Below are 20,869 nucleotides of genomic sequence, written 5' to 3' on the forward strand. Positions count from 1 at the left end.
GTGAGCCTTGAAGATGTACGCTGAATGTAACCATAGATTCATCTTATCAAATGAAATACTTTTTTCATTTGCCAATTTTCCAGATACGATGCAGTTTGTTTTTTTTGTAGCTTCAACATGATCCAGATAGAATTAAAGTATGAATTTTTATACTAAGAGACATATTATTCAATTATAATTTTTCTTCCAGTTCTAATGTTTTCCAAGTTATAGCCTCACTTATCCACAATACTGTATGAAATAAGCATAAAGAAAGCAATTAAAGATATTCAGTAGGAGTCACTATTAAAATTTAGAAAATGAAAATTTTCTTCGTCGTTTTCCCCAAAACGCACAATTTTGAAGGTATTTAAGACTGAACGACATAAAATCAATGAAAAATGCGACAAATGACACAATAATTATAGATCAATCCCTGACAAAGAGATACCTTGATGAACACGGACAAGGCAATTTTCACGCGCTTTTTTTTTGTATAATTAGAGTCATAGATAATCCTATATCCTTAGGAGGGATCTCAGAGTAATAAACATAGATAGAGGGCGCATATGTGATTTTCAGTGAGCAAGTTTTTCCCCCAACATTTACTATCAAATTTGACATGAAGCGCGCGGAAATGAAAACATATCAGTGATACGATATTTCACTCAATTCGCGAGTTTTTCCACAAAGAACGCACTTCTTATGTCTCATAGTGAATCAACGTTTCATATTAACTCAAAACATATTGAGATGAATACCTAAATTTATCAGAAATTCAGAAAACAAACTTCAAGCGCGCTAAACGACTTGAAACAACCGATGACACTAGGAGAGCAAATGTTGCCACACTTTGGATTTCAGCAGGTAGATACAGAAAATAATAAATATTCTGCTTATTATTAATTCGACAATTAGGGAAAAAGTCGGATTTCAAATTTGCATATTCAATCGGAAATCACTCAAATAAATATATTTCATTCAATATAATATACATTCGTTACGTATAGTAAAATTGTGGATTTGAAAATATACCACAATCTATTGTATAAAACTTGCATGGTTTTCTTCCATTTGTGTCTAAAAAACAAACGGGATAATCTGTCTAATTTTTTTTACAGCTTATAATATCATCAGAACTTCTCCCTCTATCCAACCAAATAAGAAACCACACTGCTTCTATTAGAGGGCGTTTCAATTTATTACGAGACATGCATCTTGCCTTGTCCCCTTGTCACTTGTTATTCCTCAACCGAATCCAATCTCGTATTCTCCAATAAAAATCTGGCCCAACTTTTTCCGTATTCATGACTGGAGGCCTAAAAATTCGATAATCGAAACATTGGCATCGGCCCCCCCCCTTGGGACAGAGGGGGACGCTTTCCAATTTATTCAACTACAAACCGCAACCACAGGATAATAGTCAGATTACGATTTCGCCGTTTCACAAAAAAAAAGGACCATTACTAGAACGTTCTACCACTATGGGAATATCTTGATCGGAAAAACCAAAGTGGTATTTATTGAACATGCAGTAGTTGTAACGGGTTTTTTCAGTAGGAATGGTACAATTTGAAATGGTTGTTATGGCAACACTGTGAATTATTTTTTGACAGTTCTTATGTCATTTGTGTTAGGTAGGTTATGTCATTTGATCATGGAAACGCTTTAACAACGTTTAGAATTGAAGAACTCATTGACGACATTATTAAGTTAATCTACTCATATTCGTCGTATTGCAGACAAATTTTGAAGTGAATTTACTTCACGTAACCTTTCAAATAACAAAAATTGCCTCATTGAATAATTTAATGTTTTTTTTTAACTTTTAAATTGTATCATCGATATTTGGAGATCTTATCGTTTCATTGTTAACAAGGCTAAGCGTTGTTCGAGCCTCTACTATTTCAATTAGTATAAACTCTAATTAATCAATTATTGTTCTTATTGTTTCAGTTTGAAGTATCTAATTAAGTCAACTCCACTAGTAGTATGCTAGTATTTTATTCTCCATATTATTTCGTCAAATGCTAGTTCCACGTTCCATTGAACTTTTATTGTGATGATTGTTGTGATAAAATCAGAGTGCATAGATTTCAAACTGAAATTAACGATCGTAGATAGTTTTTGTAAATCAAATTTGAATTTTCAATAAAAAAATTTAAGGTATATGAATTCAAAACAATTTCGAATATGAAACAGTGTGCTAACAACATATTATAAACATTCATACTATCGTTGCCATCCACAAAAGAAGTGAAGAAGTGACTAACCGTTGAAGAATTCTGGTTTGACATTTCCCAGAAGTCTAGATGTTCCCGGAATGTACCTGCCTGTCAAAAAGGCAATTATATGGCCCTATTCAGTCCCAGTATCCAAGTAAGCCCTATAAAAATAGTTCTGAAGGTATTCGTAATCTTTGAATACATAATTTGTTGGGGGATTTTGAAAAAAGATTACTTATTCCTCCCTAAACATATTTTTGTTATTTTGGAAGTAATGACGAAATGACATAGTGAAATATTAATTTAGGTTCATTCCAAAATAATTGATTTCCGCCAATAAGAGCATAACATTTCTCAAACTAATGTTCATGATTGAAATTAATTAAGCTTAGGACAGAGAAAAATATCTGCCAGTGCCATATCATGGGAATACGTGTGCCAATTGATGAAATTCGATGAGGTACTCATCATAACCTTGAAATATACATGAGTTATTTCTACAAATTTGGTCCTTTTCGACAAATTATGAAACATGTGATTTGAAAGCTTATATTTCTGATTCAATTTCGAATTCGTTTCATTTTTTCAATGAGGGGGACAACCCTGAATTCGAGAGCAGCAGATCCAACCCCCAAATTTCCATTCGTCAAAGTAAAACGTAAGCGAATTACCTATAATGAAAAATAAACACGAAAAAAATACGGTACACTGCTCTGTAAGGTGAATTTCATACATATTCAAGGCCTCATTAATTAATCTGAGGCCTGAAAAAATACACGTCAAAATGCCCAGAGCACGTTTAAAATAATTAAAATTGAGGAAAAAAACGTTGAAAATTCACCATGAAGGTTTTTCCACTTAAAATACACGAAATTAATAATAATAAATTACTGTTAGGGATTAGGTATTGTCAAAATTTCTCCAAGATAGAAGAACCAGTTTTCCTAAATAGAAAATAATTACTGTTAGGGATTTAAATGTTGTTCTATGCCTTTTTTTTGGCATATTCCATTGTAGAAGTAGCTTTTCTAGTGCAAATCACAAAAAGTCATTTTTGACGTTTGTTAAAGGCGTAGTTTCAGAGATGCAAACATAACTAAAGAAAAATACCACTTTTTCCTAGGTTTTAAGAAAGCTGTAAGACATAATCCCGCATCACACTAAGCCTCTTTCTTGTCGACTATTTTCATGTCTTATTTTTGACAGATGTCTGTCACGCCCACGCATAAACAATACCTTTTTGACGTTGGTTTCAGGGCTAACTAGACAGAAGTAAGTCTTGAAATTATTATTGAGGTTATGTTGATGTTTGGTTTTTAAATATTTGAACGATAAACATCACATTTTGAAATTACAATTAAGAAAACATGTAAAGAGAAATTACAAAGAGCTCTTATTTGAGTTATGTGGCGTCAAACAGACGAAAAATGGTGTTGGACTACCTGCATTTTGACATTTCAGCGTGAAAATACTCAGTAATACAGTTTTAGACATAAAAATAGGCATCATGATATACAAGAGAGAGGCATAGTGTGAAATGAAAATAAGCACAAAGATTTGAGTTCAGTTTTAATTTCAGGCACAAAAAAGGCATAAGGGATTCATATTATTTTTGAAGTTTCAGAACTATTGAAACAAATTGAACACTATAAATTGCGGCTAACTTTCGCTGTACTGATGTTACTTTCGACATGTCGTTTTGTATATTCCTTATACTCATATTATACGGACGCCAACTCACTGTTCGTCGAAGAAGCTACTGAAGAACTCCTTGAGGTCCAGCTTCATGAACCTGGCCTTAATCCTAGCGTCGTCTTGTCCTAAAGACATAATCCGGTCTTAACTTGTTCTCGCGATATTCGTACGTTTTCAAAAACGGGCACATCACAGATCGCACTAAAATCGGTAACATCTTGAGAGAAGATCAACCGGAGTCGGAATATCTGACCGGCACACATAAGTACCTCTCAACGGTGGACCACATGGTCCAGGACTGAACATAGAACATACACCCACGGTAAGGTCGGCGAACGCAGGGGGGCAGTGGGCTTTTGTCAGGTAGCGACGTCCCATTGGATCCCATCACAGAGGCAGAAGTTAGAAATTTGGGGGGGCGGGTATGGTTTTTTTTTTATGATGGAGTGTTTATAATAAATTTTAGGAGGCCGCCTTTTACGACCTAGAGGTCTGTAAATTAAACGGTGACTGGTTGTCGGGTTGGGATTGTTGTTTTTTTTTTTGGAAGATAAAAGTTGGAGTCGTTCTCGGAAATGTATTCGATTTGACCCTTCTCCAGAATGTGGTGATTCAGCTTCGGGTTTAACGAAACTGTGATCTTTAGTTGGGTATCTATGGTGCTTGAATTTTCTGTGGGTCCACAGTGACAACATGATATTTGTACGAGGCTGGAAATTGTTGTGATCTCAGAGTGATAAACAGAGATAGAGGGAGCATATGTCATTTTTAGTAAGCTAATTTTGTTCCCAGCATGAACTATCAAATTTGACATGAACGGCGCGGAAATGAAAATATATCAGTGATACCATATTTTACTCAATTCGCGAGTTTCTCCACAAAGAACGCACTTTTTATGTCCCATAGTGAAACAACGTTTCATATTAACTCAAAATATATTGAAATAAATACCTAAATATATCAGGAATTCAGAAAACAAACTTCAAGCGCGCCAAACGACGTGAAACAACGGGTGACACTAGGAGAGCAAAAGTTGCCTAATCTTGGATTTCAGCAGATAGATACAGAAAATAATAAACATTCTGCATACTATAAATTCAACAATTAGGAAAAATATCAGATTCCAAATATTCAAATTTGCATATTTAATCGAGAATCACTCAAATAAATATATTTCATTCAATATTCAATACATTTATAACGATATAGTTATAGTTGGATTTGAAAGTAAATCACAATCCGACAACTTAATCTAATCATGTTGGGGACATGGAAAAATTTCGTTTACTCCTTCTATCTATGTTTAGTACTCTATGGTTGTAATACATCTACACGCAAAAGCTCAACTCGGTCGTTACCGAATAATTAGGGTCTTTTTTTTTTCGTTATTTTGCTTGAATTTTCTATGGTTCTGATCATGCCATCTACAGAATATTTTGCATGCAGCTTCAAACTGTTATTCTAAAACTGAAAGCAGAATTTCATCTCAATGGAATTATAGTTCTGTAATTGTTTACGGCCGGCCTAATCGAATTTGACCGCAGATTCGTCATCAGTGAGTTTGAAATATTAGACTTTTCTTCTAAAGATATTTTGTGGTTCAGAGAAACACAAAATGCTGAACTAGAATTGACAAAAACGGCGTTCCGTGTTCTACTTCAGTTTTCGCCGATAGATGTCTGCACCATGAAGAAATCTTCTAGTATACAACGAAAAGTTTGGAATAGAATCTCATAATTTGTTTTGGAAGCAGTTGAAGGATTCTTTTGACAATCTGGCAACTACATATTGGTTCAGGGAGTCTTGTCCAAGGAAAGAAATTTTGCTCTATAGAAGAAGTGATTGTCGAGGTTGAAGCCTAAATCGAAAACAATGAACAATTGAACGAATATATTTCATTTATTTTAGCACGTCAGTGTTTGAAGGATAATGTCTTACTAGATTGTCCATACAGTTTTTTCACATCATACGAAACAAATTTTGAGACTATTCGGATAGTTTCATTGTTTACTATGGAAGATAAATTATGATTCATTAAAAATTCTCAAGAAATCATTATTTTAAAAATAATAATAATAATAACTCTTTATATAGTGAAAAACACTAGTTACAACAGAAAAAATAAATAAAATTATTATTTATATAAATTCCAATAAACATGAGTAGGTAATTAGGTATATCATATAAAAATTGAATCGTAAACAACCAAAACCAATTCTATTTACGAATGATATGAATACGCACAATCAGAGTGAGTACAAAAACAAAGCAAAGGGTTGACAACAGAAAATTTAGAAATTTGCTTGGGTTTATTGGTGGTTTACATTGTTGGCATCTTGCATTCGTCATCAGTGACGTCATGTCGTTGCTAAAATAAATACACTATAGTGCAATTGTTCAAAGTAGTTTTTCAGTAATTATATGGAAATTAATTTATCAAAAATCAAGGGAAAAAACCACTGACGTGAAGTCAGGAAATTCTGGGCGCTCGCACATTAATACGCCCTTGGAGACCACTTATATACCTATATATATTTCTACTACATATTTTACCACCTATTTGGCATCATCCCGATGTAAAGGCTACCACGGGCCTCGACTCCTAAAGGTCGTCACCGCACACACGATCTGCCCTCGACCAATTCGGACGCTCCGACCGTGCCGTAGGACCCCATGCGGGCGGTCTGCCGCCCCCTACTCTTCTCAACCCCTCGCAAATACCAAGGGGGTGTTTACCGTCCCCCTCGCACCGGGTGCGACGGACGGGAAAATAACGAGGGTTGCCGGGAACGCGATTCACCCCTCTGTTCTGCTCGACGAGGAGGAGGGGTGTAGAGGGGGCAGGGGGGTGTGGCGGCGTGGCCGCGGGGCTTCAGGACTCCCACCGTTCGCTTTGTCCTCGAAGAAATTGGATTCCGGGCTCTCTCGGAGACCCCGTGTATCGATGACGGGTTTGTGCGTGCGTTGTAGTACGGTGACATGTGTGGCGTACTTTAGGGAGATTTTTTTTTGACAAAAACTTTGCAAGTTTCATACTGTGGTTTATTATGTTCCCTTTCAATGTCAAATATTTCGACTTGTTGAGGAAAAATATGAAAATATCAACGAATATTGTTCTGATATACGAATAAAATTTTCAAAGATTCACAACTGCGAAACTATTAAAGCTATGGCTTTGCGGTAAAAAATATTGTATTTGGATCAACTCAGAAATTAATTTTTTTCAATTTCATGATTTTGTTGGAAACAATTTCCGAGAAATTAATTTGTTAAATTTTGTTTCTTTGATTTTTATTCCTTCAAAATTGATTTATCGCGTTCTCGAGCTAGAAGGTACAGCAATAGATTCTTGCATCAAATTTCATGCAAATATAGTGCTGGAAAGATTTTCTGGACGGATTTTTTGATTAGATTTTTGGATTTTATCATTCTAAAACATAAACTGTGAAAATTTTGGGCTAGTAAATTATTTTTCTTTCGTTGGACGATTGGAAAGGTTTGTTATTGGTAATAATACATCAATCTTTTCGAAACTATTCTGACAACTCCAATTTGGTTATACCTATGAACAGAGCAGTAAATTTCAACTGAAGTTTTATGACTTTTTCGAGGCTGTGACAACTACTCCTCAGGGCAATATACCTTTTTGTAAATTGATGTTTATTTCCGGTCTCAATTTCTCCAAAATAAAGTAACCAAAAGATTACTCTTGTGGAGGTTATGTTGCCGTTGTACTGTGCTTATTTTGTTTCAATCATTATTACTGAAACTTTCTTATGAATAAAATAATAGTTTATTATTCAACGAGCGGTTATGTAGGCCATAACTCATGCAGATGAGGTTTGCAGGTTGTAATTCATCAAGTGAGTTATGACCATTACCGCAAGTTGAAAACTTATACTTCATCTACGACTATAACAATAAATACAAAAATAGAGGAAGAACTTTATTGACAAAGCCAAAAAGTCAACTATAAACATCAAAATTATCAAAGTGACATTCGTCCTCTCAATAACAATGGAATGTCCCCTTTCGGTCAACCGAATATAAGCACAGAAGTAAAGAAGCACAGAGCCATTTTTTCCGATTCATTATAGTGAGTTATAGCAATGAGTTATTATAACTCACGTTGTTTGTTAATAGAGACTATTAATTGCTCAAAAGTTGCTCAGTTGTATAAGGAATTTATAATTCAAAAGGAGTAGATAAAAATCTGTTATTACTATACGTCTTCTTTTTCTGTCCGTTTTGACATTTGCGTTCTAAATTTTTGACAGATATCTACCATCTTGGATAATTTGGAATATTTACTCATTATTTTCGAGGTACTATTTATGTTTTATTCGTGAATTTTTGAGATATTGATATCACATTATCTGTATTACTTAACACTTTTATATAAGCAGCAGAAGATGAAATATAAATACTAAAAACATCATTTATAACTATTATAGAGTTCCCAATTTTATCTGAACCTAATTACGAGAAATTTTGAATATGTGATGCAAAATTGTTGAAATCGCTTTATATAAAATAAAGATAATTCAAGAGATAATTCTCAAAGCAATAAAAACAAACAAAAACACTACAAAACTTGACTCTGCGGTTTAGTATTTTTTTCTTTCATCAGAATCTTTTCATTTATACAACAAAATTTAACTACAAAATACATACAAAGAAATTATCAGGATTGCTGTAAGGAGTGCATTACTTCGTATAATTTTATAAATTCCCGATTTAATATTTTCAAGTTAAGAAAAATCCGGCATATTCTAGAAACAACAACTTAGGGTTAAAATTTCAATCCAACGCCATTTTATCTATGATAATGACATAATTATAGGGAGTTGGCAAACATGGAGCATCGTTCGCCCTTTCAGCAAACGGTTGTATCGCGGTAGGGTCACGGCGTGGTCGTGTGTGCCCACCTTTCGTAGGTGCCAATGTCCCAGATGTCTCCCGTCCGTTTCCGTGGCAATCAAGACCAATTAAGAGGCCGATTATAAGTACAAGAAGTGATCGTAAACCGAATGTTAACGAGCCAATCGAGCCCCAAGAGGTTTTCACACTATCGCGTCTTGCAATCGGACTATGGCGGTCGTTTCCTCCTTTATAATCGGGCCCCACGTATCGTCCACGACCGTGATCATGGACAGCCAGAGAAATCAACATTTTATGTAGATCCATAAAATGCACTGACAAAGAAATTCGAATTTTTTCATGTTTCTTCGATGGGAAATAAAGGGTGACCCCACTGGTGGATTTCACTCAAGAACGTTTGGGCCCACTTCTAGGACTGACAGATATTGGAGGAGGCAAATCGAAACTATGCACCACTCAACTTTCTGGATTACTAACGCTATTTGTTGACAGGACTTTAGGCCTTGTATATACCCGTTGCTACACCAAAGTTGAAGTCAAAATTAATTACAACGTCTCTATAATAAATCATGAAAATTAAGAACCGAAAATTAGGATATTTCGATATATTAACTAACAAAATGACTTAGGCCCGTTAAAAATAAAAGTATATTTGAGTACCATAAGTGTTTATGGTAATGCTTTGTGTATTAGTGGAGGTAGTATTAACTGGAATGAATATCGCTTATATATTAACGTCACTTCCGACTTTTTCGTAATTAGGTGGAAATTAATTCGTTCAATTAAAAAAAAATACGATCGTGCAAAAAACGCTATGATCATCACGAACGTCAAGATATATCTATCTCATCAGACAATAAGTCGTTACGACGTTTTTCCCCCAAACAATTGTCTTCGATGGGTAAAACTGAACATACAAAATTATTGGATTTCGAAAGGCTCTGCCATTTGCCACAGATCAACAATACAATCTTTTTCTTGGATAGCCTCTGAGCGCTAACCGTTGACACTCTTAATGTAAACTCGAGCTCAAGCGACGAGAAAAAAAGATTCTCAAAGCGAATAGTTTTTGCACTCTCTAGAAGTTTATATTGATCAATCGGAATCAACTGATTATAAGAATTCTGAAGAAGAATTCTGAAAGAATCCCGTGAATTCGAGATGGCCTGCATATTATATGAATTGATGTTTCATTGTCTGGTTATCAACTTTCTGTAAAGGAAAACCAAACTCGGATGGTATGTCTGCAATCGTTTCTTGAAACCTCATTTTTTGAAGATATACAGTCATCTACTTATCCTTCAGCAACTGATGTACCCTTCCAAGCACCATAACGTCATACTGGCTTCAGCTTCTGCCAGGAGAGTTGCTGATGTTCGACGCAGACAGTGATTTTGCAAATGTGTTTTTTCCAACAGGTTGTAGGTATAGTGCAACGGTCTCGTCTATAGGTTAAGACATGTTATTCTCTCTTCAGTTTCAAACTTTTTTTCTACTTCTATTTAATTATATATTCATTATTCAACTGCTTTTGAGCAATTAATAGTATCTATTAAAAAACGAGGGTTATAATAATTCACTGCTATAACTCACTCTAATAAATCGGAAAAGATGGCTCTGTGCTTCTATACCTCTCTGCTTCTATTCGGTCGGCCGAAAGGAAACATTCCATTATTGTTATTGAGGGAAGGAATGTCACTTTGATAATTTTGACCTTTATGAGTAACTTTTGGGGTTTGTCAATAAGGTTCCGTCTCTATTCTTGTATTTTAGTATTTATTGTTATAGTCGTAGATAAAAACAAGTATAGTTTTCAACTTGCGGTAATGGTCATAACTCACTTGGTGAATTACAGCATTCGCCTGCGGCTCGTGCTGCAAACTTCATCTGCGTGAGTTATGACCTACATTACCGCTCGTTGAATAATATACTATTATTTGGTCTTGTTTAACAATTTTTAAAAGCGCTTTTTATCCTTTTTTGTCCTTGGTATATTCAACCAAAGAACTGACTTTTTATCTTCTACTTTAGTTCACAAGTTCTTGCCGTCGGATTCCACCAAATACAAGGAATATTAAAGCCTCTTTGTAAATTAAAAAAGCCTCATTGGGTGTCTTATGACTAAATTGCAGAACATCTTCTCAAGCTAGAACTTTGGACTTTTTTGGCGGATGTCTCTTCTATCCTTGCAAATACCTGACAAATTTATGGTAATTATCGATGTTAATACTCTAATTTACCATCGGAGTTTTCTTTACCATTGAATATACGGACCATAAAGACCTTGGAGAAGATGTTTCAGAGAGATTGATAAAGTATCCGAGCAGCAGAGCTTCATCAATACATTTCGCATAGTTTTCTGCCAACTACTTCACAACATCCTGCTGCTCTTGTCATAGGAGTGTCGTGATCTTTTTGGCAATAAGTGTCCTACTGCCTTTTTTGCTTTTTCGGGAATTTTACATTTTTCTCGCATTTTACGTTTGAAATTTGGCAGTTTTTCCATAGCAAAGGTTTGAGAGCCTCATATTATTAAATTATTAATATATATATATATATATATATATATATATATATATATATATATATATATATACACGTTCAATACGATAAATTTTTTTGTATACCACGGGATATACACGTCTACTTTAGGCCTACGATATTTAAATAACTAATAAAACTTGTGTTAATTGCCGAGATAAGGCCCTTTTTCTAGGAAAAAAAGAGGTATCTGTATATTACAGGAGGGTATTTCAAAATATGCCATCTAACCCATTCAGCCGAGAGAGGAATGCACCCATGGGCGCCCGCAGAAATTTTTCTCAGGGGGGGCAAAATGAAAATTATTGAAAAACGATAAGGCGTCCTTGATTGTCATTGAAAACCGGAAAATTGTTGAGAATCCATTACTTTCCTTTTTTCCATGCCCTTTGGATTAAGAAAGTAATATTGAGGGTGTTGTGCTGACAAATGAGGCAATCAAAATCTCAGGGGGGGCCATGGCCCCCCCTGGCCCTCCCCTGCGGGCGCCCATGAATGCACCGATTTCAGACCAGTCGGACTCGACATCGAAATATGCGAACTGTAGACGACTCCGCGTCCGGCAAAGCGAACGGTCTTGGGACGTTTTCGCGTGAATGACTGCCCTGCGTGCCGATGCGGTTTGGGCAGGTCCGAAACTGGTATTTATCACCGTTCATTCCGGTCCTAGGTACTTTTTCGACGTGCCCGCCGGCGGCTCTGCCCGGACCAAGAGAGATAACGGCGTTTCTAACAACAACAGATCTGTGTGTAGCGAGCAGAGAGGATCTGCAAGGTACCGTAACACTTTTTTTTCGTACTATGGAGGAGATAGAGGTTCTTAAACTTTTGGGTTTTCTTCTTAGGTTGGTCGGGGACCATGGGACGTCGGAGGAAGTTTGCTAGGTATGGTTTACTCATACAGGGTGTTTGGTAATAAAGTAATCGCATCCAAAAAATTCTAAGACCAATACGCTCTATTAGTGATGACGTCACACACCGCCATTTTTGGTTCTCCTGTCAATGTTCGGAATCCAAACAAACAAATTGTCATTCAAATTATTCAAAAAAGATTATTCAAAGAACGATTTTACTATTAATTGATAGACAGAAGGCACGAGATTAATGCCAGTAAGTTCGAACTTGAAGTTCAACTAATAAACACGGCTTTTTACAAAATCTGGGGAATGATACAGGATTCAAACTTACTGGTATTAACCTCGTTCCTTCTGTCTATCAAATAATACTGAAATCGTTCCTCAAATACACTTATTTATGAAAATAAGCCAATTCCTTCAACGACACCGTACTAATTTGAATGACAATTTATTTGTTTGGATTCCGAACACTGACAGGAGAACCAAAAATGGCGGTGTGTGACATCACACTAATAGAGCGTATAGGACAAGTCTGTAGGAGCTTAAACCTTTCAGGGTGTATATAGGTTCTTCAGTATACATTCATTTTGATTCTGTCAGAAAATTGCTTGATGGATTCTCTCAATTTTTGGAAGAAACCTTCGTATGGGAGTTCACAAAGAATGTATTTTTCAAAATTTTTCCATTATCATGGAATTATCAATTTTTCTGAAACACTATTTTCATTGTCATCTCTTTCTTATTTGGTAATATTTCCATTTATAGATATTCTGAATTTTCAAATTGAAATACATGTATAAATTTTCGTTTTGAAAATTTCTACAATTTATTGGTTAAATTTATTAATTGATGCTGATTGGATTACTCTTACACGTAAAGAAGAAGAATATATTAACTGATTTCTTTAATCATTTTTATCGTTGAACCTTAAAAAAAATGCTAGACGAGATTCTAGTGTTATAAAAAATTGAGGGATCCTCTGGAATGTATACTCCTAATGCCTAAGAGTTTTTGTGCTAACCATTTCGACAAAACGTTAGAGACTTGAAATTTCCAGGATATATTTAGGCCTGAACGTCTTTTTAGTTCGTTAAAGAACCAAATCAGTATTTTGAAACAACCTTTTAAATCGAAAATATCCCCCTTCTACATTTTCCTCAATTACCCTGAAAATCGACATTTGGCAACGCCACACCTCCGCGAAACCGCGACGAGGGTACATCGCCTTTCTAAAATCGACAACGCTGCAGCCGCGATACACCCCCTCTCTATATTCCCCCATTGTTCCTCTCTGTCCCGCGAAAGAGACGAAAAGATGCACACATTACGGGCTCTTGTTTACCTTCATTTTTAAATTTTAAACATTTCCCCCCTCCCTAGCTCCTGAAGTCGATCTGTGTCAATGGGTCGGTCCGATCTTCTATGGAAAACTCAAGGTTCTGTGTTTCGAGTAGGAAGGGATTATTTTTTCTGTGATTGCTTTCTTCTTCCTTTACTGTTTTGTCATTGCGTAATGGAGATATATCGAATGAATTGTTAATTAAAGTGTGATAATTATATAGCTACCTAAGTGTGAGGATTGGCCTATAATATAAAGAAACTTTAACAGACAACGAAGCTGAAGAAAATAGTCAAGTCACATTTAGCAAGCAGGAAATTCGGAGCCAACATGATGCAAGAAACGTGGTCAACAACAAGGTATATTGCATTGGGTGTACCACAAGGATCTGTAACAGGCCTATTGATGTTGTTTAGGATATCCCAAACACGATAAACAAGATAGCCCAGTTCAAATATGACTATGTTATCTACTCTACTGTAATGAATATTCATTATAGTACATAATTATTATGTTGTTATTGTTATTTGTTTCTATTAATGAAACTGAAGTATTGATTGAACTTGGGGATGCTACGCTTGTGGATCTTATTCAAAAATTTTTCATTATTCATAACAAAATGTAAGGTTACCTTCATGACATGAAACTGACTTAGGCATAATAAAGGGTTTTCCAATAGAAATAAAAGAGTTTGAACTATTATAAACTGTTAGTTTTAACAGCAACACTATGTATTATTTTTTGACATACCTTCCGGCATTTATGTAGAAATTAAAGAGGCATCCATGGGAGATATTATTCAGTTGAACGACTATTCGACAAGTGGTAGACAAATTTGAAAGTGAATTTTCTTTACACTCAGTACTCAGCTATACATATCCACAATGCAAGGAATGTAGCGAGTCAATTAACTGGAACATTTTGCCTATACCTACATTATTCTTGAATTTTTCTCAGTATACACAACAATTCAAAACGTTTGTTAGGCGTGTATCTTTACATGATTTAATGGCATAACCGTCTAAACACAAATGACATAACAAATGTCAAAAACAGTGTTGCCATTATAACCATTTTAAACTCTTAAATGTGCTACTTCCCTTTGCTATGCATATATGGTAACATTTTAGTATTGTGTTACCCGATAATTGTTACATGCTATTTGTATTAGCGTGCATTCAAGCAGCATCAAATGGCAATTAGCACGTAACAGTTATCAAGTAACAAAATGTTATTATATAGATTAAATAACTGAAAAGAGTAATGCATGTGAATAAGTTTTTTGTTTTAAATGGAAGCTGAGTTCATGCTTTGTTTTCTAAGTTTCATTTCGAAGAAAAACGTCTTTGACAAAAACAAAAAACCGTAGATATTCTGTGATGAATATTGATATCCAATTTTTTTTTTTTTGAAGAAGTTTGGTTGAGTTTCGTCACCACCTGAGATAATTCACAGTTATATCCGTAATTGATATGATGCACCCAATGAAAAAATCGCGTTCAAGTTGAAAGTTTGACAGCTGCTATTTATTAATCATTAATTGTTATTCGATCCCATAAACACCGTGATTGAAAATAACGACTTTCAACTTGCTAATCGTTATTTGCTATTCGACGCTGCATATAATCGCATTATTACGCAATCCGCTGGACAGCCAATTGATAGAGAGGGGTGGGGGGTAGATGTATGGGTGGAACATCGCAAAATCCCAATTATTGCCGATTCCAGGTCCGCGGGGTTTTAACAACGCAGCCCCGGGGCCCGTCAAACAGCTGTCACTCGCATTGAATAACAGGTAAATCCGGACGGCAACAGCCGCACTACCTCTGGATGGCGTTCTGTCTTTCTGTCACGCGATACGAAACGAACGTACGGGCCTGCTGATCCGGCCGAGGGGCGGTAAGGGGAAGAGGGGTATCGCGTTGTGGGAAAACGCCATATTGAACCGACGGGATCGTATTCTCTGGTCCTTCCACCCGGATTCTCCTTCAAGTAGATTACCGGGGAGTAGTGTAGGTGAAATGCATTTTAGCAATGGTATGACGTTAACGCACACCGTTTATAGAAAAGAGAGAGACTGAAGTCCCCCAACCCGAATTCAAATACCAAATCTCATCAAAATCGGATTAGTAGAAGGCGAGATATGGAAATGTCGTTAATTTCAAATTTGTGCCTGTTAAATATGTACCGTCCATCTGGAAATATTCAATTTTTTTATGGGATCATCTACGGCGCCATCAACTGAATATCCATACTGAATTCCATCAAAATCGGATAAGAATTGCAAAATTTAAGACTGTTACAAGGATGTGCGGACACACAGACCGACAGAAATATTTTCCCCTTTACTTTCAGTAGATTCTGAAGCGATAAGTAAGTGACATGGTTATAGCAAAGTTGGCAAAAATAAAATTAAAAAAATAATTACTGTCAGGTGTACTGTCACCTCGGAGTGATAAACATAGATAGAGGAAGCATGTCATTTGCAGTAAGCAAATTTAGTCCCCAACATGAACTGTCAAATTTGACATGAAGCGTGCGGAAATGAAAACATATCAGTGATACGATATTTCACTCAATTCGCGAGTTTCTCCACAAAGAACGCACTTCTTATGTCTCATTGTGAATTAACGTTTCATATCAACTCAAAATATATTGAGATGAATACCTAAATATATCAGGAATTCAGAAAACGAACTTCAAGCGCGCCAAACGACGTGAAACAACCGATGACACTAGGAGAGCAAAAGTTGCCAAACCTTGGATTTCAGCAGGTAGATACAGAAAATAATAAATATTCTGCTTATTATAAATTCGACAATTAGGAATCATATCGGATTCCAAATATTCAAATTTGCATATTTAATCGGGAATCACCAAAATAAATATATTTCATTCAATATAATATACATTCATAATGATATAGTAAAATTGTGGATTTGAAAATATATCAAAATCCGACAACGTAATCTAACCATGTTGGGGACATGTAAAAATTGCGTATACTCCCTCTATCTATGTTTATTACTCTATGATTGTTCCTGAATGTATCAAGTATAGTAAATTTATTTAATAATGATATGATGTCATAAATGAATCAGGGATGCCAATTGTTATCACCTTGAAAATGCAGACAAAATCGTACAATGTCTAAAGTTGTATTGTAAACCCTTTGCCGAAGTATTATTCTAATTGTGTGTATTCATTTCATTCTAAATAAGAATTAGTTTTGGTTGTTATTGACTCAATTTTCATTTTCTATACCCTTGTTTATCAGCACTGCTACAGGGCCTATATGAATTATTGTAACATTGTAGTGGAATTTGTAATATATCTGGTTTACCTACTTATCACGTTGGATTTTTTCAATTCGCATTGATATTCATCAAAAAAATTATGAAATTATAAGGTGATGGTATTTCATTCTGAAGATTCATTACTTTCTTATGAAAACTAGGTATCTGTTTCAGGTAACAATTCAATGTTTCGAATGCCCTAAGTTTTCAATTGATTTCATTTCAATATAGAAAATGAACATGTTCATCGTTAACGAATTTAACCAACAAAAATTTTAATTTTAACCAAATACCTACATAGTGTGCATTGACGAATATATGAATTTACGAAGTTAACAAATTGTAAACACATTAGCGATCAGTATATTTTGATCAATAATCATTGAAAACAAGTAAAATCACAACAATTATTTCATCCAACAGAATTTCTTTAGAAAATTTTTTTATAACATAATAAACACAGTATAAGTCCTTCGATTTTAAATGACAGCCTGCAATTAAAACATTATTGTTTGATATGTAACAAATTAACCGATGTGCATAGGTGAGCTCCTTCCATTTGTTAGACGCATCTTATAATAAGTAAATGAGGAGCAATTACACAAAATTCTATGTATCGATTTGAAAAAACGTTGCAAACTTATTAATACCAATTAAGACGTTATTCATTCTGTACCTGTTTTGATGAAAAATAAAAAGAACATGATTAGTTTAATGTATACATTATGTTACAACTTCCAATTTCGATTGTGGAAACATGAAGAGTGATAAATCAAACGAAACTACATTATTTTGAGTCGAATTAAACAAAATTATAAACTGTAAGATTCAGAATGTTCCATAACAAAAACATGGATGATTGGTTTTTAGTCTCATGTAGATTTGCATTCATGAGTTCACAATATGTGCCGAAATTTTTTATTGAACTTTTTTTTATCTAAACGTGAGATATCTTCTTTATGTATTGGCAGACATATTATAATATTCGATTTAATTCCGTTTTCTTGAATTATCAATATGGAATTGAATCTGAAGTTCCTTTAAATTGTAGGTATTGAATTTGGAATCTTCTGGACGTTCGTTCTTGAGATTTTTTGTAAAATATTTATATTTTACAAAAAATAAATTTTACTCTGCCAAATTTCTACTCGAATACAAACTGGATATTTTTCTGTTGTCTAAACTTTCTAGGGCACAGCAGGTAGCTTTAGGCGCATTGTAGGGACTGTATCCGACGGCAAGTAACTTTTGTCAGATGCAGCTTTCTGGGCAATGTTCTGTTGTGTAGGAGTTTGAATGAATTATAAAAATAAAATTTTAACCAAGTTTGACTAATCTACATTATAAGAAATAAGTTAAATTAGATCTGTGTAATATTTGAAGCATTTTTTCTAAAAGATAGTCGAATAGATCAATTAACTGAACGATCATAATGAAACAATACTATTAGAACCTTTCTTTATCGAATGCAAATTGTAATTTGGGTTTGAGAATCTGGAATGCTGCCTAAGGCATGAAGAATTTGGTTACAACAGCCATAACACGTGATAATAGAACAATTGTATCGAATATTACAGTTGGACGTTGAATTGATTATTTAAATATCATGCCAATGATTGTTTCGATTGTTTTAAAAACTAAATACCTATATACCCAAGGTTTGTTATTAATCGTCTTCAGATATCATAACTTCAAAAGAATTACCTATATATGTATAGGTATAAAATATTTCATAATAAATATACAATTTTAGTCAAATAACAGTAATTTTTGGCTTTTGGAGAAAGATTGGTTTATTGTGGAATCGAAGTTATATGTCAATAATTTGTATAAGTGCTTCGACAGACAAAATTTCATTTGCTATGCAAAATTCGAGCCACTTATTTTGTAAAAACGAAGGTTGATGTTGAGATGAATAAACTTGATGTTGTCTTGTAATTATTTCAGCTGTTTTTGAACTTAGATAATACACTATGAGATTCTTAATCGTTTTGCTAATTATAACATCAACATCGAGTGTATATTTTTCAATATTTTCAGGATTTTGTTCTTATTCTATCCGAATATTTTAAATTTGAATGACGAAAAAATTGAATTTGTTTCAGGCTTGGTTGGTTTGAAACAATCTGATTCTGATGCTTTACTGGACCTCTTCAGTGTGAATCTTTCGAAATATTTTGAAATGAAGGAAGTTTGTTAACTTTGGTAGGTATTTAAATTGTTTCAATTCCTTTATGATAATAATAATTTTTGTATCAATAAAAAGATTCTAGGTATAGGTATAGAAAAATGAAGAAAATACCAACAAAAATTCAGGAGCTTTTTGGATTGCTCGTCATGCATGCTTTTGAAGACCACAGGACTGTATATCAAGCAATTTCTACTCGGTCGAAACTGTTTTCAATACCAAATTTATTTTTAACGATATTCTGCTTGTATTTTATTTGTTTTTAACGTCACTATCCACAAGAAATTTTGAACTGATAGGATCCGTTATCACATAATAGGTAATAGGTATTTGTTTTCCAAAATCTTGAATATGCTGTGGTTTGATGTTGTGATCGGCTTTAAATTTTTCTCGGTGTTTGGAATTATTTCATCCAAAATCTGAATGCAGCCGGTTTAGTGATCACAGAAATGTGATCCGAATGTAAATTTTCATCTCGATCAAATCTGCCGTTTTGAAATTAACAGCAAAACCAAATTTTGAACATTCATATTTGGGGAAACGGAACACCCTGAAAATTTCAAGTTTCTATAGAAACTTGTAACCGAATGAAATAAAGTATACCTAGTTCATTCGGCAGTTATCGTATTTACGGTCGGACGGACAGAATCGAATTTTAGGACGGATTCGTCATCAGGCTCAGAATTCGAAAATTACCGACATTGTTACGAAATCATCCGATTGGGTGAACAGCGCTCAGAAACATCTGTTTATTTGTCAACTTATCAGCTGACATGGTGTTGACAATAGAACTGTTCATTGAAATCTGACGTTGGCAACATGAAGGTTCGGTTAGATTCCTCTGTGTTCTCGGGGATGCGTTCCGAACATAAGAGACACCTCTTCGGCCGATTTGAAGCGATTAAAAATACATTTAACATTCGACGTCGCCAGCGTAACGACGTGGCTTCAACAAGTAGTGGTTAAAAGCTCCTCAAACTCCCATTAAAGCAATAATTGAAGAATTCTCCGCGAGTATGACGTTGTCGGAAAAACGACTAATCTGAATTATTAATCGCTTCATTTATATGGCCGAATATATCTCGATGGCAGGTAACTATCTGGTTTGGCCGAAGACGTGGCTCTTAATAAGACGAGTGGATAACGGCCATCATCATCGTTAATTGATTTTTCTGTAACGATGGCATATCCGACTGGTTGTAGTATAAAAAAAGGGCCAGATGACAAAAGTTTCCTCTTGTAACCCTATTACTGCAATAAAATCAAGTTTTGACGTCAAGCCACGAGAAAATGACGAACAACAATTAAATAATACAAAAATCAACCGAAACGACATCAGAAAATAGAAGAAAACTTCAAAGCGGTACGAGGTTGGGTTATTTATAGATATAGAATAAAATGTTATGCTAATTATGTCTATGGGTTACACTTTAAAGTGACTTAATTCGCTCTGATTGGTGTTTCAGATAACATGGCGTATTTTATACTTTTATTTTATTGAGAATCTTACTAAATGTTCTTGTATTCTTTAAAACTGCCATCCAGCCAATTGTGAATGTAAACTTCAAGATAGAACAAAAACTATTCGACTTGAAAATCTTGTCTTTGCGGCTCGTCGCTTGAGATTGTGTTAACGTCTAAGTAATGCCGAGAAAAGAGGGGCAAAGGTTGACGCTCTTCATGAAAAAGTTGGTGTTGTTGATTTGTGTAGATGTCAGAGCCTTTCGAAGTCTAGTTATTTCATATTCTGATGAAATTTTCTGTCAACACTAAAGGCATCGAAGAATGGAGCCATAAAATTCTGCTGTAAGAAGCTTATTCAAATCTGAGACCTTCTGCGGCGGGACTTTAAATTTCAGTTATGCCAC

The 20,869-nt window shown here is 34.7% G+C and overlaps 1 protein-coding gene and 2 long non-coding RNA genes across 7 annotated transcripts in view; 2 read left to right on the forward strand and 1 right to left on the reverse strand.

Moving 5' to 3' along the window:
- The window catches only part of LOC123677364 (polyhomeotic-proximal chromatin protein-like), a 38,643-nt gene that overhangs the window by 14,960 nt on the left and 2,814 nt on the right, over positions 1-20,869 (reverse strand). For 2 of the 5 annotated variants that reach the window (XM_045613837.1, XM_045613838.1), the window contains exon 1: positions 3,946-4,188. The exons of 2 other annotated variants lie outside the window; for them this stretch is intronic. In XM_045613837.1, the coding sequence (XP_045469793.1) occupies positions 3,946-4,034 (89 nt within the window). In that variant the 5' untranslated portion in view covers positions 4,035-4,188. Of the gene's footprint in view, positions 1-3,945; positions 4,190-20,869 lie in introns of those variants that run through there. One more of the 5 variants, XM_045613835.1, reaches the window with a different exon arrangement.
- The window catches only part of LOC123677366, a 29,259-nt gene that overhangs the window by 4,737 nt on the left and 3,653 nt on the right, over positions 1-20,869 (forward strand). The window contains exon 2 of the long non-coding RNA XR_006747093.1: positions 18,919-19,018. This is a non-coding gene — a long non-coding RNA (uncharacterized LOC123677366). The remainder of the gene's footprint in view (positions 1-18,918; positions 19,019-20,869) is intronic.
- On the forward strand, positions 11,856-14,029 carry LOC123677367. The gene is made up of 2 exons (XR_006747094.1): positions 11,856-12,096; positions 13,741-14,029. It is a non-coding gene; the product is annotated as an uncharacterized LOC123677367 (long non-coding RNA).

Source organism: Harmonia axyridis, chromosome 4, assembly GCF_914767665.1.
Source record: "Harmonia axyridis chromosome 4, icHarAxyr1.1, whole genome shotgun sequence".
Lineage (NCBI taxonomy): Eukaryota > Metazoa > Arthropoda > Insecta > Coleoptera > Coccinellidae > Harmonia > Harmonia axyridis.